Source organism: Anomaloglossus baeobatrachus, chromosome 7, assembly GCF_048569485.1.
Source record: "Anomaloglossus baeobatrachus isolate aAnoBae1 chromosome 7, aAnoBae1.hap1, whole genome shotgun sequence".
NCBI classification, from domain to species: domain Eukaryota; kingdom Metazoa; phylum Chordata; class Amphibia; order Anura; family Aromobatidae; genus Anomaloglossus; species Anomaloglossus baeobatrachus.
The window spans coordinates 23,088,324-23,114,689 of NC_134359.1; the positions used below are offsets into that span (position 1 = coordinate 23,088,324).

The window sequence follows — 26,366 nt, forward strand, 5'->3', positions numbered from 1 at the left end:
ATAAACAGGGTTGACCGCAGTGTAAGCCGCCTCCTTTTATCATGGCACACATAGTATCTTCCGTATTAGGTCAGATAAGACAGGGTGGACAGCAGTGTTAACAGTCTCTTCTTCCATCAGCACTTCTGGTATCATCAGTAGTAGATCAGATAGGGTGAAAAGCAGTGTGAGCAGCCTTTTTTTACTGCAGCATACCTGGTATCTCCAGTATTAGAGGAGATGGACAGCAGTGTGAGCAGCCTCTTTTTCAGCACACCTGGTATCTCCAGTATTAGATCAGATAGACAGGATGAAAAGAAGTGTAAGCAGCCTCTTCTTACCTCAGCACCGCTGGTATCTCCAGTATTCAATCAGATACACAGGGTAGACATCAGTGTGAGCAGCCTTTTCTTACATCAGTACTCTTGATATCTCCAGTATTAGATCAGATAGAGTGGACAGCAGTGTGAGCAGCCTCATCTTACCTCAGCACCCCTGGTATCTCCAGTATTACATCAGATAGACAGTGTAGACAGCAGTGTGAGCAGCCTCAACAAGGCGGTGAACTTTTAAATGCAATACTACATACACAATACAAATGTAATTTGCTAAATAAAGTTACTTTGTAATTTATTATAAAATTTCCTTTTGTTTTTTTTCCTATTCAAGGAGAACCCCTTTATGATCCTGTATTTCCGATCACTGAGCAGTAATCCAGTCCACCAGATGGCGCTGTTAGCGGATGTCACCACCTGATGAGTGATGAAGCAGTGATGTCTGGGTAGTTGGGTGTTAGTTGTCATTTCGGAGGATCGCCGGCGCCTTTTTTTCCTTCCCGTAACACAATGTATAGGATGTAACTTTGGAAAGACAAGTGTGAAGTTAGTGTCTGAGAACTCGGCCGCGGTGACATTGAGATGCAGCTCGTAAATCGCAGTTATCTGGGCGCCGCACGCTCCTCGGAAAATGACATTACTCCTGTGATATTAAGTAGTCCTGACAGCCGCATCACAAGTGGCGGGAGATTGGACGGTAACCGGCGGCGCCTCCCGTCAGGGGAATCAATATATGGCCGAGGTCTCAGCGCCTCCGACGTGGGGGGAGAACGGATTCTAGACGCATAGTGAAGGGCAACACAAAAAAAAGGGCTCTTAAGGGGCTACAGACCACTGGAGAAGCTTATATTCTTTCTTCCAAAAACAGTGCCACCTACGTCCACAGGTTACATGTGGTACTGCAGCTCCGCTCCATTCACTTTAAACCGGGGGAAGGAGTATTTGTACTCGCCAGCACTTTATATGATAGGCCGATTAGGCATTACATGGGTGGGCCGCTTCTATTAAAGCGTTTTTCCTCTCCACCTATTAAAGGGGCATCACAGCGGAGGGAGCGGTGGCTCTACCAATCTGCATTTCCAATCATGCTGCCCTCCGGTTACCTCTCAGGATACAGGACTTAAAGGGATTGTCCATATCTTAACAATCGCTGACCTATTCTGTGAGAATGCGCCCCCCCCCCCCCCGGCATCAATCAGCTATCGATATAAAATAGGAACCCACCATAACCCCCCCACCCCCCCCCCCCCAAACCAAGAAAAGTCACGTGGACTCGACTGTATTCAAGTAGTTTACTAATTCACTTGCTTTTACAGCGTTCTGCGCTTTACGTCAGTCTCATTATTGTTATAAAAGGCGATTAGGTAAAAATCCGTCATTGATGTGTTAGGATGTGATCGTGTAATTTTGCAGGTTTCTGGCCCAGAGAGGCGATTAGTTCTCACAGGATTAGTGCTGCCCGTTATCTACAGGACACGTAAACCTGTCCGGACCAGGAGGAGGCCTAACAGGACTGGGGGCAGCCCGGCCGTACGACTTCCAAAGTGCACAGAAAAGTGGAGGCTAGCAGGTGATTCCAGCTCTGGGGGAGTCTTATGGGGTGAGCCTCTTGGGGTCACGGGGGAACATGGAGGTCTGGCGGACATTGTGCAATCCAAGGTACAGCATGGTGACCCGCTCCAGACCTACGGAAGAGGAGAACAGGGAATCAGCGAGAAAAAGTGTGTGGGACATAGAGGACCTAGAGGTGGCCCCAATCCTTACCAATGCCACCGCCGGCATGAGGTGGGGCTCCGAAGCGGAAGGAGTCAATGTACGCCTTGATTTTCTCCAAGTCTTAAGAAGAAGAAAAAAGAGCAAATTACTTTCTGTTTTGAAAGGTCGTGTACATTTTTGCAACTGTTTATTATTACTCTGAGAATGTTATAAAATATTACAGCACCATAGCAAATATATTGCAGCACCATAGCAAATATATTGCAGCACCATAGCAAATATATTGCAGCACCATAGCAAATATATTGCAGCACCATAGCAAACATATTGCAGCACCATAGCAAACATATTGCAGCACCATAGCAAATATATTGCAGCACCATAGCAAATATATTGCAGCACCATAGCAAATATATTGCAGCACCATAGCAAATATATTGCAGCACCATAGCAAATATATTGCAGCACCATAGCAAACATATTGCAGCACCATAGCCAATATATTGCAGCACCATAGCAAATATATTGCAGCACCATAGCAAATATATTGCAGCACCATAGCAAATATATTGCAGCACCATAGAAAATATATTACAGCACCATAGAAAATATATTACAGCACCATAGAAAATATATTACAGCACCATAGCAAATACATTACAGAACCATAGCCAATATATTACAGCACCATAGCAAATATATTGCTGCACTATAGCAAATATATTACAGCACCATAGCAAACATATTACAGCACCATAGCAAATATATTACAGCACCATAGCAAATATATTACAGAACCATAGCAAATATATTACAGCACCATAGCAAATATATTGCAGCACCATAGCAAATATATTGCAGCACCATAGCAAATATATTGCAGCACCATAGCAAATATATTGCAGCACCATAGCAAATATATTGCAGCACCACAGCAAATATATTGCAGCACCATAGCAAATATATTACAGAACCATAGCAAATATATTACAGAACCATAGCAAATATATTACAGAACCATAGCAAATATATTACAGAACCATAGCAAATATATTGCAGCACCATAGCAAATATATTGCAGCACCATAGCAAATATATTACAGCACCACAGCAAATATATTACAGCACCACAGCAAATATATTGCAGCACCATAGCAAATATATTCCAGCACCATAGCAAATATATTACAGAACCATAGCAAATATATTACAGCACCATAGCAAATATATTACAGCACCATAGCAAATATATTACAAAACCATAGCAAATATATTACAGCACCATAGAAAATATATTACAGCACCATAGCAATGGTTTGCCGTTTTGTGTATACAGCTCCCATGCAGATCCTCAGGTTTGCATTTATTGGTTGCAGATTTTCCAGTAGGCTGCAGATCATACATTTCTAGAAATAGTCATGACCACGGTGATGTAAAGCAATGATGGCCCTAGCTTGTGTAATCCGGGACTTCTTACCGATCCCATGGTGCTGGGCTCTCTCAGTCAGCAGCTGGGCGTCGTGCACTCGCTGAGCCCCGGACAGAATCTCTTCCCCCCTCATGAACATGTCATACGAGTTAGAATATTTCTGTTGAAAAAAAGAAAGTAAAATCAAATATAACCAGTAGAGTCATTCACACTGACACTGGGAGTCCTACGACTAGGGCACACTGACATTGGGAGTTGGGCACACCGACACTGGTAGTCCTAGGACTGCAGCACACAGATACTGGGAGTCCTAGGACTGGGGTACACCGACACTGGAAGTCCTAGGACTGGGGCACACAGACACTGGAAGTCCTAGGACTGGGGCACACAGACACTGGAAGTCCTAGGACTGGGGCACACAGACACTGGAAGTCCTAGGACTGGGGCACACAGACACTGGAAGTCCTAGGACTGGGGCACACAGACACTGGAAGTCCTAGGACTGGGGCACACAGACACTGGAAGTCCTAGGACTGGGGCACACAGACACTGGAAGTCCTAGGACTGGGGCACACAGACACTGGAAGTCCTAGGACTGGGGCACACAGACACTGGAAGTCCTAGGACTGGGGCACACAGACACTGGAAGTCCTAGGACTGGGGCACACAGACACTGGAAGTCCTAGGACTGGGGCACACAGACACTGGAAGTCCTAGGACTGGGGCACACCGACACTGGAAGTCCTAGGACTGGGGCACACCGACACTGGAAGTCCTAGGACTGGGGCACACCGACACTGGGAGTCCTAGGACTGGGGCACACCGACACTGGGAGTCCTAGGACTGGGGCACACCGACACTGGGAGTCCTAGGACTGGGGCACACCGACACTGGGAGTCCTAGGACTGGGGCACACCGACACTGGGAGTCCTAGGACTGGGGCACACCGACACTGGGAGTCCTAGGACTGGGGCACACCGACACTGGGAGTCCTAGGACTGGGGCACACCGACACTGGGAGTCCTAGGACTGGGGCACACCGACACTGGGAGTCCTAGGACTGGGGCACACCGACACTGGGAGTCCTAGGACTGGGGCACACCGACACTGGGAGTCCTAGGACTGGGGCACACCGACACTGTGAGTCCTAGGACTGGGGCACACAGACACTGGAAGTCCTAGGACTGGGGCACACTGACACTGGGAGTTCTAGGACTGGGGCACACAGACACTGGGAGTCCTAGGACTGGGGCACACCAACATTGGGAGTCCTAGGACTGGGGCACACAAACATTGGGAGTCCTAGGACTGGGGCACACCGACACTGGGATTTAGACACACTGAGACAGAGTCTTGGGAACGCTGAAACTGGGAGTCCTGGAACTTGGGCACATTGACACTGGGAGTCCTAGGACTTGGGCAGACTAACAATGGAGGGGTCAGGACTGGGACGTGCAGACACTGAGGAAACCTAGGACTGGAGCACACTTACACTGACATACAGATAACCTCTCTGAAAATGCTGACCATTACTATTATCTGTATAATACTCACTGGCTCTTGGGGGTCTGGCATTGTGTAGAAGGGTCTGACGGCCAATGGATATTTATCAAGGATGTAGAAATCAGTGTCGTACTGAGAAATAAACAGAAAACAATATCTGATATCAGCATCTACCTGTTCACTGTACATTAGATTGTAAGCTCATGGGTCAAGCTAGAGTCACATGATTATTTACATAATAATGGTAATGCGAGGAAATTTACCTTTTCTTTCACTAATCGTCCCAGAAGTTTCTCATTGGGAGTGCTGGGGAAATAAACAGAATAAAGCCAATGACGTCTACATCAGACAGCGAGGTCTCTAAAAACCCCTGAATACATCATTATAGTGATGGAAGGCTTAAAGCAGAGCTACCTTATGTCTCAGGAGACTGTCTGGAGAGGTCATGCATGTGTGTACATGGGGAACATCACGTTTTCTGGTCATTGCATGACTTACAGTTAGGTCCAGAAATATTTGGACAGTGACACAATTTTGGCGAGTTGGGCTCTGCATGCCACCACATTGGATTTGAAATGAAATCTCTACAACAGAATTCAAGTGCAGATTGTAACGTTTAATTTGAAGGTTTGACCAAAAATATCTGACAGAAATTGTAGGAATTGTCACATTTCTTTACAAACACTCCACATTTTAGGAGGTCAGAAGTAATTGGACAAATAAACCAAACCCAAACAAAATATTTTTATTTTCAATATTTTGTTGCGAATCCTTTGGAGGCAATCACTGCCTTAAGTCTGGAACCCATGGACATCACCAAACGCTGGGTTTCCTCCTTCTTAATGCTTTGCCAGGCCTTTACAGCCGCAGCCTTCAGGTCTTGCTTGTTTGTGGGTCTTTCCGTCTTAAGTCTGGATTTGAGCAAGTGAAATGCATGCTCAATTGGGTTAAGATCTGGTGATTGACTTGGCCATTGCAGAATGTTCCACTTTTTTGCACTCATGAACTCCTGGGTAGCTTTGGCTGTATGCTTGGGGTCATTGTCCATCTGTACTATGAAGCGCCATCCGATCAACTTTGCGGCATTTGGCTGAATCTGGGCTGAAAGTATATCCCGGTACACTTCAGAATTCATCCGGCTACTCTTGTCTGCTGTTATGTCATCAATAAACACAAGTGACCCAGTGCCATTGAAAGCCATGCATGCCCATGCCATCACGTTGCCTCCACCATGTTTTACAGAGGATGTGGTGTGCCTTGGATCATGTGCCGTTCCCTTTCTTCTCCAAACTTTTTTCTTCCCATCATTCTGGTACAGGTTGATCTTTGTCTCATCTGTCCATAGAATACTTTTCCAGAACTGAGCTGGCTTCATGAGGTGTTTTTCAGCAAATTTAACTCTGGCCTGTCTATTTTTGGAATTGATGAATGGTTTGCATCTAGATGTGAACCCTTTGTATTTACTTTCATGGAGTCTTCTCTTTACTGTTGACTTAGAGACAGATACACCTACTTCACTGAGAGTGTTCTGGACTTCAGTTGATGTTGTGAACGGGTTCTTCTTCACCAAAGAAAGTATGCGGCGATCATCCACCACTGTTGTCATCCGTGGACGCCCAGGCCTTTATGAGTTCCCAAGCTCACCAGTCAATTCCTTTTTTCTCAGAATGTACCCGACTGTTGATTTTGCTACTCCAAGCATGTCTGCTATCTCTCTGATGGATTTTTTCTTTTTTTTCAGCCTCAGGATGTTCTGCTTCACCTCAATTGAGAGTTCCTTAGACCGCATGTTGTCTGGTCACAGCAACAGCTTCCAAATGCAAAACCACACACCTGTAATCAACCCCAGACCTTTTAACTACTTCATTGATTACAGGTTAACGAGGGAGACGCCTTCAGAGTTAATTGCAGCCCTTAGAGTCCCTTGTCCAATTACTTTTGGTCCCTTGAAAAAGAGGAGGCTATGCATTACAGAGCTATGATTCCTAAACCCTTTCTCCGATTTGGATGTGAAAACTCTCATATTGCAGCTGGGAGTGTGCACTTTCAGCCCATATTATATATATAATTGTATTTCTGAACATGTTTTTGTAAACAGCTAAAATAACAAAACTTGTGTCACTGTCCAAATATTTCTGGCCCTGACTGTATATTTTTCAGCTTTTTCTCAGTTAGTGGGTATAGACTGGCTGCTATGATGTCTCCCATACACATCACACACAAGGGATCCCTGATCTACTGTTTCTATGTAGCAGAAGCAGCAGCAGCAGCATGGAGGACATTATACAGCAGTGTAGCTGTGAATCCAGCAATGGGATGACATTAACACTTACTAGAAAGCAGCAGACTGGAAGACATCATGCTGAAGTACTGAGCAGTGTAGATGTAAATCCAGTGTTGGGGTGAGATAAACACTTACTAGAAAGCAGCAGACTGGAAGACATCATACTGAAGTACTGAGCAGTGTAGATGTAAATCCAGTGTTGGGGTGAGACAAACACTTACTAGAAAACAGCAGCATGGAGGACATTATGCTGAAGTACTGAGCAGTGCAGCTGTGAATCCATCCATGATTAATCACACTGTGTTAGTCTGTAAATTCCCATATGGCTGAACCTACACTATACACTGACCAGCAATAATTGATGGTTTGCAGGAGTATAACACTCACCTGAGATCTTCTTCATCTCCCATCTCTACTCCGGCCTCATGCAACATCGCGACGCCCTCGCGGTACTCCAGGCGTAGTGTGGGCTCCAGGAACTTAAAAGGCTCGGAAGGGAACTGTTTCCCCACAGTCTGGATTTCAGTCTGAAATCTATCAAGAAAAAAAGAATAAAATCAATACAAAAGAATTCAGACAACTACAAATATAAACTACTATAAAATTGTGTGACTGCAATAACTGGAATCACCACTAGAGGGAGCAGTTGTCAAGCAGATTGAACATTATGGACATTCATCTAATTGATCATCATTGCTGCGGCCGTGAATGGCTAGAAATGCGGCTGCGGCTGGAAGACAATGCAAGCCTCCAACCTGTCATTGAAGTCAAGATACGTCACATTACCTCTCCTGCAGTCCCTTAAATATCTGCACCAGGGTGTCCGCAATCTCATCCACAACCTCGTGATAATGGTAGTTGAACGCCATCTCAATATCCAGACCAACAAACTCCGTCAAGTGCCGGTGAGTGTTGGAATCCTCTGCACGGAAAACTGAAAAAACAAGACAAAGTCGCCAAGAAGTCATCACTAACTCTAAATGAATGAACTTACACAAAAAACCCCCAAATGTGCACAGAAAAGTAGAAGGAAAACAATAAGGCCAGTAAGTCAATAACTCAGCACTCATGAGAAATTTCAGGATTACATGTTATTATTAAACGGAGTATTTTATTTGTATTCATTCATGTACAGAGAATAGACACTAGAATTTGTGGAAAAAAAAATTGCAGTTACATTATAGAGCCACTAGAGGGCTCCAAACTCCAGCATGGACCATACATTACAGCAGCATGCAGCCAACGGTATTCATGTGAATGTAGATATATGGCGGCCACTCCTGCTGCGAGCGGCCCCTCCCGATGCTGCGCGCGGCCCTTCCCGATGCTGCGAGCGGCCCCTCCAGATGCTGCGAGCGGCCCTTCCCGATGCTGCGAGCGGCCCCTCCCGATGCTGCGAGCGGCCCTTCCCGATGCTGCGAGCGGCCCCTCCCGATGCTGCGAGCGGCCCCTCCCGATGCTGCAAGCGGCCCCTCCCGATGCTGCGAGCGGCCCCTCCCGATGCTGCGAGCGGCCCCTCCCGATGCTGCGAGCGGCCCCTCCCGATGCTGCGAGCGGCCACCCCTGCTGCGGCGAACGGCCACCCCTGCTGTGGTGAACGGCCACCCCTGCTGCAGCGAGCGGTCACTCCTGCTGCTGCTGCAAGCGGCCACCCCAGCTGCTGCGAGCGGCCACCCTGCATTGCATTGCAATAAATCTGTATGTAGTGAGCTCCCTCTAGTGGTGACTGTATAAATCTGTATGTAGTGAGCTCCCTCTAGTGGTGACTGTATAAATCTGTATGTAGTGAGCTCCCCTAGTGGTGACTGTATAAATCTGTATGTAGTGAGCTCCCTCTAGTGGTGACTGTATAAATCTGTATGTAGTGAGCTCCCCTAGTGGTGACTGTATAAATCTGTATGTAGTGAGCTCCCTCTAGTGGTGACTGTATAAATCTGTATGTAGTGAGCTCCCTCTAGTGGTGGCTGTATAAATCTGTATGTAGTGAGCTCCCTCTAGTGGTGACTGTATAATCTGTATGTAGTGAGCTCCTTCTAGTGGTGGCTATATAGATCTGTATGAAGTGAGCTCCCTCTAGTGGTGGCTGTATAAATCTGTATGCAGTGAGCTTCCTCTAGTGGTGGCTGTATAAATCTGTATGTAGTGAGCTCCCTCTAGTGGTGGCTGTATAAATCTGTATGTAGTGAGCTCCCTCTAGTGGTGGCTGTATAAATCTGTATGTAGTGAGCTCCATCTAGTGGTGACTGTAGAAATCTGTATGTAGTGAGCTTCCTCTAGTGGTGGCTGTATAAATCTGTATGTAGTGAGCTCCCTCTAGTGGTGGCTGTATAAATCTGTATGTAGTGAGTCCCCTCTAGTGGTGGCTATATAAATCTGTATGTAGTGAGCTCCCTCTAGTGGTGGCTGTATAAATCTGTATGTAGTGATCTCCCTCTAGTGGTGGATGTATAAATCTGTATGTAGTGAGCTTCCTCTAGTGGTGGCTGTATAAATCTGTATGTAGTGATCTCCCTCTAGTGGTGGATGTATAAATCTGTATGTAGTGAGCTCCCTCTAGTGGTGGATGTATAAATCTGTATGTAGTGAGCTCCCTCTAGTGGTGGCTATATAAATCTGTATGTAGTGAGCTTCCTCTAGTGGTGGATGTATAAATCTGTATGTAGTGAGCTCCCTCTAGTGGTGGCTGTATAAATCTGTATGTAGTGAGCTCCCTCTAGTGGTGGCTGTATAAATCTGTATGTAGTGAGCTCCCTCTAGTGGTGGCTGTATAAATCTGTATGTAGTGAGCTCCCTCTAGTGGTGGCTGTATAAATCTGTATGTAGTGAGCTCCCTCTAGGGGTGGCTGTATAAATCTGTATGTAGTGAGCTCCCTCTAGTGGTGGCTGTATAAATCTGTATGTAGTGAGCTCCCTCTAGTGGTGGCTGTATAAATCTGTATGTAGTGAGCTCCCTCTAGTGGTGGCTGTATAAATCTGTATGTAGTGAGTCCCCTCTAGGGGTGGCTGCATTAATTTGTATGTAGTGAGCTCCCCCTAGTGGTGGTTGCAAGAAAAAATAAATTAATCATTTAACATAACAGCTGTTAATCAAAGTAGAGGATTGGGAGTTCTGTAACAGAAAAACGGAGCTTTGACCTCTACCAAAATATCCGATTTATTAATCTGATCACACATATCATTCCCAGGTCTGTAATACCAACATCACATCGTCCATAGAAATCACTTCATCAATCCCATGTGTCAGGTACATGGAGTGAATGACATCCACATGGAATGAAAGCAAATAATAGAAAGGACCTCGCCCCTCCCCCGCTAATGTGGAGTTTTATCACTTACTTTGATAATTAAATTACTCTACACCCGGAATGCGGCGCTCAGACTCTTAATGCCAATTATTCTCCTCCGGGCAAAAGAGACTCGTCTGATAATTACAGAGGCATTAGATCTGTTATAAGCGCCAGCAATTATACACAGCGCAGCGCACGGCATCACACTCCTCACAGCCGCAAGAAATGTCACAGCCCAAAAATAATCAAATCTTCTAAAAAAAAGTGTTATTTATCTCCAAAATAAAAAGCAATGCTGCCACACACACGGACATACAAGAAACAAAACGGACACCTAGTCACATATATCCCAATAGCAACAAGTTCCATTATCATTCAGGCAGTATTATAGTAGTTATATTCTTGTACATAGAGGCAGTATTATAGTAGTTATATTCTTGTATATAGGGGCAGTATTATAGTAGTTATATTCTTGTACATAGGGGCAGTATTATAGTAGATATATTCTTGTACATAGGAGCAGTATTATAGTAGTTATATTCTTGTACATAGGGGGCAGTATTATAGTAGTTATATTCTTGTACATAGGGCACAGTATTATAGTAGTTATATTCTTGTACATAGGGGCAGTAATATAGTAGTTATATTCTTGTACATAGGGGCAGTATTATAGTAGTTATATTCTTGTACATAGGGCGCAGTATTATAGTAGTTATATTCTCGTACATAGGGCGCAGTATTATAGTAGTTATATTCTTGTACATAGGGGGCAGTATTATAGTAGTTATATTCTCGTACATAGGAGCAGTATTATAGTAGTTATATTCTTGTACATAGGGGGCAGTATTATAGTAGTTATATTCTTGTACATAGGGAGCAGTATTATAGTAGTTATATTCTTGTACATAGGGGCAGTATTATAGTAGTTATATTCTTGTATATAGGGGCAGTATTATAGTAGTTATATTCTTGTACATAGGGCGCAGTATTATAGTAGTTATATTCTCGTACATAGGGCGCAGTATTATAGTAGTTATATTCTTGTACATAGGGGGCAGTATTATAGTAGTTATATTCTTGTACATAGGGGCAGTATTATAGTAGTTATATTCTTGTACATAGGGCGCAGAATTATAGTAGTTATATTCTTGTACATAGGGGCAGTATTATAGTAGTTATATTCTTGTACATAGGGGCAGTATTATAGTAGTTATATTCTTGTACATAGGGGCAGTATTATAGTAGTTATATTCCTGTACATAGGAGCAGTATTATAGTAGTTATATTCTTGTACATAGGGGCAGTATTATAGTAGTTATATTCTTGTACATAGGGGCAGTATTATAGTAGTTATATTCTTGTACATAGGAGGCAGTATTATAGTAGTTATATTCTTGTACATAGGGAGCAGTATTATAGTAGTTATATTCTTGTACATAGGGGGCAGTATTATAGTAGTTATATTCTTGTACATAGGGAGCAGTATTATAGTAGTTATATTCTTGTACATAGGGGCAGTATTATAGTAGTTATATTCTTGTACATAGAGGGCAGTATTATAGTAGTTATATTCTTGTACATAGGGGTAGTATTATAGTAGTTATATTCCTGTACATAGGGGCAGTATTATAGTAGTTATATTCTTGTACATAGGGGCAGTATTATAGTAGTTATATTCTTGCACATAGGGGCAGTATTATAGTATTTATATTCTTGCACATGGGGCAGTATTATAGTAGCTGTATTCTTGTACATAGGAGCAGTATTATAGTAGATATATTCTTGTACATCATGAATCATGGAGGCCTATAGACTAATCTCTTACCTGGCCCAATGCAAAACACTTTCTCAAAGTCTGCACAGATGCACATTTGCTTGTAGAGCTGGGGGGATTGGGCGAGATAGGCGCTGGTTTTGAAGTAGGACACTGTGAATACATTGGCTCCCCCTTCACTGGCCGCTAGAAGAATGAAATATCCGCATATTAATCACATGTTCCTCCTATGAGCCTCTGAAAATAAATTTCAATAACTTAATACAAGAAAGGTTCTTCAGAAGTGAAGTCTCCAGTAAATATAAGCGGTGACCCCTGCGGCATCTATAATGCTTCATCTTCCAGGCTGCAGTAACTCCGGCGCCGTCCAGGGCGACATTGTGAGAGTCAGGCAGTTTGCAATGTCTTTTTAATCCCTACCCACCAGTTTTGATACCCCTCTTGTGCAGATGCCCCCCCCCCCCCAATGGTGGAAATGTGGGAGCCTCCACACCCCCAGTATATAGGACCAAAAACAATTCAACATCTTTTAGAAACTTCCAATCCCTTAAAGCTGTAGTCGCCCATAAAAACACATAACAGACATCAGTGTTGCAAACCTGATATAATTTTGGGGGTCTGAATCTCCACGAATCCTTTGTTGCTTAGCGTCTCCCGGAAAAGTTGACAAACCCCGGACTGGATGCCGAAGACGGCGTGACTGGTGGAGGTCTGCAATGTAAAACACAAGGTAGTGCAAAGACCAGAGAGCGGTCATTACATCTTAATAATACCAGTCATGCCATTACTGTACTAAATTCTTTACCAGCTTTCTATAGGTGATGTCTAGATCCAAAATTTACACCTAAAGCCTCTAACAACAAGTTGATTGGAAGGGATGGCTTGAGGGGCTGAAATGCAGTTCCAGTGACTAGAGAATGTATTACACAGATCACTTCAATGGATATGCTTGTAGTAGGGTAAAAACATTGTGAATACCCACCGAGCTCTAAACTTGCAGCACAACAAGCGGTGGGACACCTACTGAATGCTAAACTTGCTGCTCCAAAAACAATGGACACCCACTGAGCTCTAAACTTGCAGCTCCTTAAATATGGGACACTCTTGGAGCTCTAAATGTGCAGCTCACAAGCAGTAGACACTCACTGAGCACTAAACGTGCAGCTCACAAGCAGTAGACACTCACTGAGCTCTAAATGTGCAGCTCACAAGCAGTAGACACCCACTGAGCTCTAAATGTGCAGCTCACAAGCAGTAGACACCCACTGAGCTCTAAATGTGCAGCTCACAAGCAGTGGACAATCACTGAGCTCTAAATGTGCATCTCACAAGCAGTGGACAATCACTTGGCTCTGAATTTCTAACTTCAGAAACAGTGGACGCTCACTGAGCTCTGAACTTGCCTTTGCATAAGCAGAAGACACCCACTGAGCTCTGAACTTGCAGCTCCAGAAGCAAGCATGGAAGAATAAGCATGTAAGAGTAATATTTACAATGAAGTTCAGATGGACCTTTACAGTTAGGTCCAGAAATATTTGGACAGTGACACAATTTTGGCGAGTTGGGCTCTGCATGCCACCACATTGGATTTGAAATGAAATCTCTACAACAGAATTCAAGTGCAGATTGTAACGTTTAATTGGAAGGTTTGAACAAAAATATCTGATAGAAATTGTAGGAATTGTACACATTTCTTTACAAACACTCCACATTTTAGGAGGTCAAAAGTAATTGGACAAATAAACCAAACCCAAAAAAAAAATTTTTATTTTCAATATTTAGTTGCGAATCCTTTGGAGGCAATCACTGCCTTAAGTCTGGAACCCATGGACATCACCAAACACTGGGTTTCCTCCTTCTTAATGCTTTGCCAGGTCTTTACAGCCGCAGCCTTCAGGTCTTGCTTGTTTGTGGGTCTTTCCGTCTTAATTCTGGATTTGAGCAAGTGAAATGCATGCTCAATTGGGTTAAGATCTGGTGATTGAACTGGTGGAGGAAGGCTGAACTAGATGGACCTAGGTCTTTTTTCAACCTAAGTAACTATGTAACTATGTAATTGACTTGGCCATTGCAGAATGTTCCACTTTTTTGCACTCATGAACTCCTGGGTAGCTTTGGCTGTATGCTTGGGGTCATTGTCCATCTGTACTATGAAGCGCCGTCCGATCAACTTTGCGGCATTTGGCTGAATCTGGGCTGAAAGTATATCCCGGTACACTTCAGAATTCATCCGGCTACTCTTGTCTGCTGTTATGTCATCAATAAACACAAGTGACCCAGTGCCATTGAAAGCCATGCATGCCCATGCCATCACGTTGCCTCCACCATGTTTTACAGAGGATGTGGTGTGCCTTGGATCATGTGCCGTTCCCTTTCTTCTCCAAACTTTTTTCTTCCCATCATTCTGGTACAGGTTGATCTTGGTCTCATCTGTCCATAGAATACTTTTCCAGAACTGAGCTGGCTTCATGAGGTGTTTTTCAGCAAATTTAACTCTGGCCTGTCTATTTTTGGAATTGATGAATGGTTTGCATCTAGATGTGAACCCTTTGTATTTACTTTCATGGAGTCTTCTCTTTACTGTTGACTTAGAGACAGATACACCTACTTCACTGAGAGTGTTCTGGACTTCAGTTGATGTTGTGAACGGGTTCTTCTTCACCAAAGAAAGTATGCGGCGATCATCCACCACTGTTGTCATCCGTGGACGCCCAGGCCTTTTTGAGTTCCCAAGCTCACCAGTCAATTCCTTTTTTCTCAGAATGTACCCGACTGTTGATTTTGCTACTCCAAGCATGTCTGCTATCTCTCTGATTGATTTTTTCTTTTTTTTCAGCCTCAGGATGTTCTGCTTCACCTCAATTGAGAGTTCCTTAGACCGCATGTTGTCTGGTCACAGCAACAGCTTCCAAATGCAAAACCACACACCTGTAATCAACCCCAGACCTTTTAACTACTTCATTGATTACAGGTTAACGAGGGAGACGCCTTCAGAGTTAATTGCAGCCCTTAGAGTCCCTTGTCCAATTACTTTTGGTCCCTTGAAAAAGAGGAGGCTATGCATTACAGAGCTATGATTCCTAAACCCTTTCTCCGATTTGGATGTGAAAACTCTCATATTGCAGCTGGGAGTGTGCACTTTCAGCCCATATTATATATATATAATTGTATTTCTGAACAGGTTTTTCTAAACAGCTAAACTAACAAAACTTGTGTCACTGTCCAAATATTTCTGGACCTAACTGTATATATCAGTATGTATAGAGCTCCCTCTATTGGTGGGCGAAGGTTAAAATAATTCTGTGAACAGAAATGGCACTTATCCTTTATGAAGACGTAGAATTATATTAAAACTTTGCAATGACTCTACAAGACAAGCGCAGGTTCTGGTGACAGTCACAGAGGATCAGATAAGATTCATGTGTTTTAAGTTAGACCTGAAAAACCCCTCATGCAGCCGCTTTCTTGTTTTGCTTCACCTTTTTTCCACATGAGCGTCATACGGTGACACACGTCCCTATTTCTCCATGCTGATGTTTAGCTGTCAGTTTGTTGTTTATTTGGTTACACACGTTTCTTTATCTTAGAAAAACACGTGATGTCACCGCTGATTGTAGATCGCAGGAGAGATTGCAAAAACCGTGAAGAAACAAAGTTACATCAGCAGCAATAATGCTTGGGTGTGTACGGTATTTATGTGCATCAATGTATACTTCTTTAGGATACATATTTTGGGTAATTTTACGTTGTGTTTTCAACATGTTGTGAAAAGATATACTGAGACGTAAGAATTGCTCGTGTTATTTTTGTACTATATTTTTTGTCTTTTAATAGAGAAACTGTCATTTGCCACAAATATTTATTTTACTTAATTTGGTGTAAATGCTGCTGTTCTCCTGAATCCGCATTGCATTTCTTTTGTATCCGCGGCTCTCGCTTCCTCGTACATCTTGTACAATGTCAAGAAAGTGAAATTCGAGGGATCAGGAGGCACATGTGCAAAGGTAAGAGAAGAACAACAGAGGTGGTCTTCCACTGAGCTCTGAACTAGCAGCTCCACAAGCAGGGGCACACACTGAGCTCTAAACTAGCAGCTCCACAAGCAGGGGCACACACTGAGCTCTAAACTAGCAGCTCCACAAGCAGGGGCACACACTGAGCTCTAAACTAGCAGCTCCACAAGCAGGGGCACACACTGAGCTCTGAACTAGCAGCTCCACAAGCAGGGGCACACACTGAGCTCTAAACTAGCAGCTCCACAAGCAGGGGCACACACTGAGCTCTAAACTAGCAGCTCCACAAGCAGGTGCACACACTGAGCTCTGAACTAGCAGCTCCACAAGCAGGGGCACACACTGAGCTCTAAACTAGAAGCTCCACATTTTGATGACAATCATTGAATGCTGAAAAAGCAGCATCACAAACTGAGCACACCCACTGAGCTCTGAATTTGCAGCTCTACAAGCAGGGGACAACCGCTGAACATAAGCTGGAGACACCCACTGAGCACCAACATGCAGCTCCCCAAGCTGAGGACACTTAAACTCTGAAAAATCAGCATCACAAGCTGAGGACACCCACTGAGCTCTGGACTAGCAGCTCCAAAAGCAGGGGACACGCACTGAACTCTGAACTTGCAGCTACACAAGCAGGGGAAACTCACTGAGCTCCCAATTGGCAGCTCCACAAGCCGGGGACACCCACTGAGCTCTGACCTGGCAGCTCTACAAGCAGAGGACACCTACTCAACTTTGAACTAGCAGCTTCACAAGCATGGGATACCCAATGAGCCCTGAACTGACAGCTCCACAAGCAGGGGACACCCACTGAGATATGAAATAGCAGCTTCACAAGCAGAGGATACCCACTGAGCTCTGAACTTGCAGCTCTACAAGCAGGGGACATCCATTGAGCTCTGAACTTGCAGCTCCACAAGCAGGGGACACCCACTGAGGTCTGAACTTGCAGCTCTACAAGCAGGTGACACCCACTGAGCTCTGAACTTGCAGCTCTACAAGCAGGGGACACCCACTGAGCTCTGAACCTTCAGCTCTACAAGCAGGGGACACCCACTGAGCTCTGAACCTGCAGCTCTACAAGCAGGGGACACCCACTGAGCTCTGAACTTGCAGCTCTACAAGCTGGGGACACCCACTGAGCTCTGAACCTGCAGCTCTACAAGTAGGGGACACCCACTGAGCTCTGAACCTGCAGCTCTACAAGCAGGTGACACCCACTGAGCTCTGAACTTGCAGCTCTACAAGCAGGGGACACCCACTGAGCTCTGAACTAGCAGCACCACAAGCATTAGTCTCTGAAATTGATGCTCCACAATCATGGGACAATAAGCTGGTCTAGCAAATAGAAGAAGCAATGGAAATTAATCACAGTTTCAGCAACGCATCCAGAACCAGCCTAAATTTACAGACATATTCGTAGTAATCGATTTTGTAGCCTCCAATGCTCTACTCGGAGAAAGACGACAGAGAAAGCACTGTTCTTCATACTTTTTGTAGCTTGAAGGAAAATGGATGACGACAGCTATGCACAATCTATTGGCTGCCATTAATGATAGTCAATTAATTGTTCACATTAAAAACAAGACACAACCGGATAATATCTAAATGAAAACTCAACAAGGACTTTAAGTTATTTATATATGTTTTTCATTTTTGGAAGGGAAATGTTCTTTAATAAAATGAAAAAAATACAAACTATTCTGACTTGCATTTCTCTACAGAATCCCTTTATACACGGCCATTGTATTGCACTGTAGGAAGCAAAGTGAGGCTCTGCTGTTGATGGACTGAGACTTATTCATGAATTGTATAATGCGGATTTCCTGGAGAGTGGAAGATGCAAATAGCGGCAATAGACGGGAAAGTCAGGCCGCACCAGAAGCAGCTCCGGGCCTCAAGCAGGCACTTCTCACTGCTGCAAAGATGGACCCCGCAGCATCCGAGAAGGGTCACATACGACATTCCAACTATGTCCACTGAGCGTATGCATCCGATAAACACTTCACAGGATATTTTGTGAACAAAGAGAGGAACAAACTGCTATAAACAAGAATAACTACTACGTGGGATCAGTAATCACAGAGCAAATCCAGCTCTGCAATTCACAAATGGACGGGAAACTGCATCAATCTGTATAATAAGGAATCGTCTCATTGTCATGTTTATAGCACAGAGAAGACCCGACAAGACTTCCCACAACTTCATTACCTGATGTAATACTGCAACAAGCTGTACAAGATATAACTACTATAATACTGCCCTCTATGTACAAGAATATAACTACTATAATACTGCCCCTATATACAAGAATATAACTACTATAATACTGCTCCTATGTACAAGAATATTACTGCTATAATACTGCCCCTATGTACAAGAATATAACTACTATAATACTGCCCCCTATATACAAGAATATAACTACTATAATACTGCCCCTATGTACAAGAATATAACTGCTATAATACTGCTCCTATGTACAAGACTATAACTACTATAATACTGCCCCCATGTACAAGAATATAACTACTATATTACTGCCCCCTATGTACAAGAATATAACTACTATAATACTGCTCCTATGTACAAGAATATAACTACTATAATACTGCTCCTATGTACAAGAATATAACTACTATAATACTGCCCCTATGTACAAGAATATAACTACTATAATACTGCACCTATGTACAAGAATATAACTGCTATAATACTGCCCCCTATGTACAAGAATATAACTACTATAATACTGCCCCTATGTACAAGAATATAACTACTATAATACTGCCCCTATGTACAAGAATATAACTACTATAATACTGCCCCCTATGTACAAGAATATAACTACTATAATACTGCCCCTATATACAAGAATATAACTACTATAATGCTGTCCCTATGTACAAGAATATAACTACTATAATACTGCCCCTATGTACAAGAATATAACTACTATAATACTGCCCCTATGTACAAGAATATAACTACTATAATACTGCCCCTATGTACAAGAATATAACTACTATAATACTGCCCCTATGTACAAGAATATAACTACTATAATACTGCCCCTATGTACAAGAATATAACTACTATAATACTGCCCCTATATACAAGAATATAACTACTATAATACTGCTCCCTATGTACAAAAATATAACTACTATAATACTGCTCCTGTGTACAAGAATATAACTACTATAATACTGCTCCTATGTACAAGAATATAACTACTATAATACTGCCCCTATGTACAAGAATATAACTACTATAATACTGCCCCTATATACAAGAATATAACTACTATAATACTGCTCCCTATGTACAAAAATATAACTACTATAATACTGCTCCTATGTACAAGAATATAACTACTATAATACTGCTCCTATGTACAAGAATATAACTACTATAATACTGCCCCTATGTACTAGAATATAACTACTATAATACTGCCCCTATGTACATGAGTACAACTACTATAATACTGCCCCTATGTACAAGAATATAACTACTATAATACTGCCCCCTATGTACAAGAATATAACTACTATAATACTGCCCCTATGTACAAGAATATAACTACTATAATGCTGCCCCCTATGTACAAGAATATAACTACTATAATACTGCCCCTATGTACAAGAATATAACTACTATAATACTGCTCCTGTGTACAAAAATATAACTACTATAATACTGTTCCTATGTACAAGAATATAACTACTATAATACTGCCCCTATGTACAAGAATATAACTACTATAATACTGCCCCTATGTACAAGAATATAACTACTATAATGCTGCCCCCTATGTACAAGAATATAACTACTATAATACTGCCCCTATGTACAAGAATATAACTACTATAATACTGCTCCTGTGTACAAAAATATAACTACTATAATACTGTTCCTATGTACAAGAATATAACTACTATAATACTGCCCCTATGTACATGAGTACAACTACTATAATACTGCTCCTATGTACAAGAATATAACTACTATAATACTGCCCCTATGTACAAGAGTATAACTACTATAATACTGCTCCTATGTACAAGAATATAACTACTATAATACTGCCCCCTATGTACAAGAGTATAACTACTATAATACTGCCCCTATGTACAAGAGTATAACTACTATAATACTGCCCCTATGTACAAGAATATAACTACTATAATACTGCTCCTATGTACAAGAATATAACTACTATAATACTGCCCCTATATACAAGAATATAACTACTATAATACTGCTCCTATGTACAAGAATATAACTACTATAATACTGCCCCTATGTACAAGAATATAACTACTATAATACTGCCCCCTATGTACAAGAATATAACTACTATAATACTGCCCCTATGTACAAGAATATAACTACTATAATACTGCTCCTGTGTACAAGAATATAACTACTATAATACTGCTCCTATGTACAAGAATATAACTACTATAATACTGCCCCTATGTACATGAGTACAACTACTATAATACTGCTCCTATGTACAAGAATATAACTACTATAATACTGCCCCTATGTACAAGAGTATAACTACTATAATACTGCTCCTATGTACAAGAATATAACTACTATAATACTGCCCCTATATACAAGAATATAACTACTATAATACTGCCCCTCTGTACAAGAATATAACTACTATAATACTGCTACTATGTACAAGAATATAACTACTATAATACTGCCCCTATGTACAAGAATATAACTACTATAATACTGCCCCTATGTACAAGAATATAACTACTATAATACTGCCCCTATGTACAAGAATATAACTACTATAATACTGCCCCTATGTACATGAGTACAACTACTATAATACTGCTCCTATGTACAAGAATATAACAACTATAATACTGCTCCTATGTACAAGAATATAACTACTATAATACTGCCCCTATGTACAAGAATATAACTACTATAATACTGCCCCTATGTACAAGAATATAACTACTATATTACTGCTCCTATGTACAAGAATATAACTACTATAATACTGCCCCTATGTACAAGAATATAACTACTATAATACTGCCCCTATGTACAAGAATATAACTACTATAATACTGCTCCTATGTACAAGAATATTACTGCTATAATACTGCCCCTATGTACAAGAATATAACTACTATAATACTGCCCCTATGTACAAGAATATAACTACTATAATACTGCTCCTATGTACAAGAATATTACTGCTATAATACTGCCCCTATGTACAATAATATAACTACTATAATACTGCCCCCTATATAAAAGAATATAACTACTATAATACTGCCCCTATGTACAAGAATATAACTGCTATAATACTGCTCCTATGTACAAGAATATAACTACTATAATACTGCCCCCATGTACAAGAATATAACTACTATATTACTGCCCCCTATGTACAAGAATATAACTACTATAATACTGCTCCTATGTACAAGAATATAACTACTATAATACTACTCCTATGTACAAGAATATAACTACTATAATACTGCCCCTATGTACAAGAATATAACTACTATAATACTGCCCCCTATGTACAAGAATATAACTACTATAATACTGCCCCCTATGTACAAGAATATAACTACTATAATACTGCCCCCTATGTACAAGAATATAACTACTATAATACTTCCCCTATATACAAGAATATTACTGCTATAATACTGTCCCCTATGTACAAGAATATAACTACTATAATACTGCCCCTATATACAAGAATATAACTACTATAATACTGCCCCTATGTACAAGAATATAACTACTATAATACTGCTCCTATATACAAGAATATAACTACTATAATACTGCCCCTATATACAAGAATATAACTGCTATAATACTGCCCCCTATGTACTTGAATATAATTGAGACCCTCATTGCATATCCATGTTATTATTGATATATACGGTTAGGTTCCTGTGCAGTTTTCGGGTTTTCTCTGTATAGCGGGGTCCCTTGTGTCACGCTCTTAGCACTTATCTTCCATATTTCCCCGTATCAACAATAGAACACCAGCGACTGCCTGACTGCAGTTTGCAATGTCATGTCTGCTCTCTATCTGAAACTTAACCTTTCCAAAACTGAACTTCTTCTTTTCCCTCCATCTTCCAACTTTCCTCAACCTGACATCTCCCTCTCTGTGTGTGGCACAACGATAAGTCCTAGGCCGCAAGCCCGCTGCCTGGGGGTTATACTTGACACTGATCTCTCCTTCACCTCCCACATACAATCTCTTGCCCGCACCTGCCGCTTGCACCTCAAGAACATCTCTAGAATCCGCCCCTTTCTCACAATGGAAACGACAAAAACCCTCACCGTGGCCCTGATCCACTCTCGCTTGGACTACTGTAACTCTCTATTAATTGGTCTCCCCCTAACTAGACTCTCTCCTCTACAGTCAATCCTTAATGCAGCAGCCCGGGTCACCTATCTGGCTAACCGCTACTCGGATGCCTCTGCTCTGTGCCAGTCATTGCACTGGCTGCCCATATATCATAGGATCCAATTCAAACTGCTTGTTCTCGCCCACAAAGCTCTCCACAGTGCAGCACCCCCTACATCTCCACCCTCCTCTCTGTCTATCAGTCCACCCGTTCTCTACGCTCTGCAAGCGACTTTCGACTAACATCCACACTAATTCGAACCTCCCACTCCCGGATCCAAGACTTCTTCCGAGCTGCACCAACCCTCTGGAACGCTCTACCCCAAGAAGTTAGGACAAATCACAACTTACTCAGCTTCAGACGCACCCTAAAGACGCATCTTTTTAGGGCGGCCTATCACACTCCCTAATCAGATTCGATTCACATAGTCCCTCTACAACCTCTCACAACATAGCTCCACATCAAACTCCATGGCACCCAAAGGCATCTCAAGGCTCGGGCCCACTGGTCCAGGAAACCATTATCCAGCCCCATTTCCGTGAGATGGTTGGATTGTCATTGTAAATAAGCACTTGAACCTTGCCTCTCCCCCCATCTCATTGTAGATTGTAAGCTCTCACGAGCAGGGTTGTATTTTTTTTCCCCTCTAAATATTGTATTTCTATAACTGTTACTTGTTTGTATATGATCCTCCTGAATTGTAAAGCGCTACGGAATATGTTGGCGCTATAGAAATAAAGATTATTATTATTATTATTATATCCTGTAACACAAACACTTTGCTGCTATTGTTTGACCTTTGTCCACAATCACAGGAAGGAGCTGCTTTAAAATCGGCGCTGGAAACAATTATTGGGTTTTGCATTAAGAGAAATATTAAATATTTGTGCAGTCACTTTCCATGCACGGCTCTTCCAGAATATATGAACACATATAATAAACAGGTGCGGTGCGGGGACCGGAGCCGGTGATTCCCCGGGGCCGGGTTTTGGGGAAGATGTAAGCGCCCGAGCAGAACAATACTTCAAAGGAACTTACGTTCAGGAAAAATATAGAAGTTTATTTTGTAGCACGTGCAAATAATAGCAAAGTGTTTTCTTCCTGCTTACAGCGCGGCGCTGAATCACGCTCTCACAGTGGTGGGATCAAAGGCTGTGACGCCGACTCACAGCTGTGCAGATATTTCATTATCAGGCAGAGTCCTGTCCGCGCAGGCAGATTTCATGTTTTCATAGATAATGTTTGCCTATAGATCTAAATGGGTTTCCAGGAATAGCCATTTATGGTCTATTTTTAGAATCAGCAATCAATGTGTTAACAGTGGGGGGGTCTCACGATTAAGATGACCCCCACTGACCAGCGGAATGCACAGTATGGGTCAGCTCCGGAGAGGAGCAAAGAAACAAGAGCAACACTGCAAAAGCGGAGACCCTAATATATATTACTGCGTATTACAGGTCCTGGAGGTCAGACTGCCACATATAGCACACAGAATACACAGGTATACACATTACATTACTGATCCCGAGATACATACTGTACTATACTCCAGAGCTGCACTCACTATTCTGCTGGTGCAGTCACTGTGTACATACATTACATATCCTGTATTATACTCCAGAGCTGCACTCACTATTCTGCTGGTGCAGTCATTGTGTAATACATTACATTACTGATCCTGTATTATACTCCAGAGCTGCACTCACTATTCTGCTGGTGTAGCCACTGTACATACATTACATTACTGATCCTGTACTGATCCTGAATTACATCCTGTATTATACTCCAGAGCTGCACTCACTATTCTGCTGGTGCAGCCACTGTGTACATATATTACATTACTTATCCTGTACTGATCCTGAGTTAACTCCTGTATTATACTCCAGAGCTGCACTCACTATTCTGCTGGTGCAGTCACTGTGTACATACATTACATTACTGATCCTGTACTGATCCTGAGTTACCTCCTGTATTATACTCCAGAGCTGCACTCACTATTCTGCTGGTGCAGTCATTGTGTACATACATTACATTACTGATCCTGTACTGATCCTGAGTTACCTCCTGTATTATACTCCAGAGCTGCACTCACTATTCTGCTGGCGCAGTCATTGTGTACATACATTACTTATTCTGTACTGATCCCGAGTTACATCCTGTATTATACTCCAGAGCTGCACTCACTATTGTTTTGATTGTTACTGAGAACAGTCCTAATACAACCCCCTATGTGCAGATGCTGCACGAGCAGGGGGTGCTGAGAGATTTCAGCTGTGGAGTCAACATGATATTGTACTGACAGTAAAGCATAATGGCAGTGTGCAGGAGGTAAGCAATATGGAGACATCCCTTTGCGCTCTCAGTGCTCGGGTCCATCTCGTGGCTGCTTTGTCACCTCCGCGTGTCGCCTGTTGATGTCTATTTGGTCCCATGTGTGATCTCAGATTTACAGACAAAATTAGAAACAAGGGGCGCCATTCTGTAACAATCCCTGCAGCTTGTGCACACGCAGAGATCTGCAGAGCAGACGGTCACCGTCGTGCACAGATGAGGACCCGTCGGGGTCAGACTTGTTTACGTCGTACAAATGTCTGACGGCAAAAAAAATATAAAATGGTTCAATTGTTGAGAGTGATTGTAGCGGAGACGAGTGTCGGGAAGTCTCATGACTCCGCGGTGTGACTGTGAGTAACCGGCAGAGGGCCGAGCTACCGCCGCCGCTCCACATTACAAAAACTAACGGAAAAAGTAAACCCGTGATACATTCACAGAAAACACAGGGAAACATCATCCAGCGGCCGCCTTTCGTTGGCAAAACCGACAAATGAGGCTTAATTTATAAATATTGAATCTTTTAATGACCAGCATCCATACATTAGAAATAGATTAGTCTGGAATGTGCCAGGAAGTGCACTGGGGGCGTGGCAATGCACTTGACTGTCCAAATGCTCTGACACGCCCCCGTGCACCTCCAGCCTGATTTGCATAAGACTTAAATGGTAGATTTCTCATGATTGGCAGATTGGATCTCTACAATAAAAGTATCATTTTAATCAGGAGACGAGCTTCTATACCGTCATATTATTATTATTTCCAAATACTGACCGCCTCCTTTTAAGGATTAGCACTAGTCAAACTTTCCAGCCACTACAAATGGTTCAATATGACGGAGTGGTCCTGACTCTGGAGTAGGTCGTTCACCTGTTTTTTAGGGTTATTTTCAGAATTTATCCCTACTTTTCCCTGCAGTGTCCTCATTACCTATGACACAGGGCGCAGAGTGTTGCCTTTCACCTTTATCGATGTCCTTTTAGCTTTGTGATACCAATTTGCAATGATCTATATAATCTTGTGTTCTGTATATTTCGTTTTATAAGACGCACCCCAAATTTAGAGATAAAAAACTGTAACAATAAAAAGGGGATCTGTCTTATACTCCGGTTGTGTCTTACCAGAGGGGAGGGCAACGGCAGAGGTGGTGGAGCGGGGTCACAGGAGGCAGGGGCGGTGCAGGAGCAGGACGATGCTGCAGGTGCTGCGGCGGGGGCTGTGCTGGCTGCAGGTCCTGTGCTGGATATGTGGAGCAGGTACGTGTGGCGGGTGTCCAAGGTGCTCTGC

General features: G+C 42.6%; 1 protein-coding gene across 2 annotated transcripts in view; it reads right to left on the reverse strand.

Annotated features, from left to right (window-relative positions):
• Positions 1–1,592: 1,592 nt before the first annotated feature.
• Positions 1,593–26,366, reverse strand: part of DARS1 (aspartyl-tRNA synthetase 1) — a 102,061-nt gene continuing 77,287 nt past the window's right edge. For both annotated transcript variants that reach the window (XM_075317159.1, XM_075317158.1), the window contains exons 10-18: positions 12,907–13,018; positions 12,359–12,493; positions 8,033–8,180; positions 7,634–7,780; positions 5,226–5,268; positions 5,014–5,094; positions 3,508–3,619; positions 2,079–2,150; positions 1,593–1,999 (exon numbers count right to left, since the gene is read on the reverse strand). In XM_075317159.1, coding sequence (XP_075173274.1) covers positions 1,908–1,999; positions 2,079–2,150; positions 3,508–3,619; positions 5,014–5,094; positions 5,226–5,268; positions 7,634–7,780; positions 8,033–8,180; positions 12,359–12,493; positions 12,907–13,018 — 942 coding nt within the window. In that variant the 3' untranslated portion in view covers positions 1,593–1,907. The remainder of the gene's footprint in view (positions 2,000–2,078; positions 2,151–3,507; positions 3,620–5,013; positions 5,095–5,225; positions 5,269–7,633; positions 7,781–8,032; positions 8,181–12,358; positions 12,494–12,906; positions 13,019–26,366) is intronic.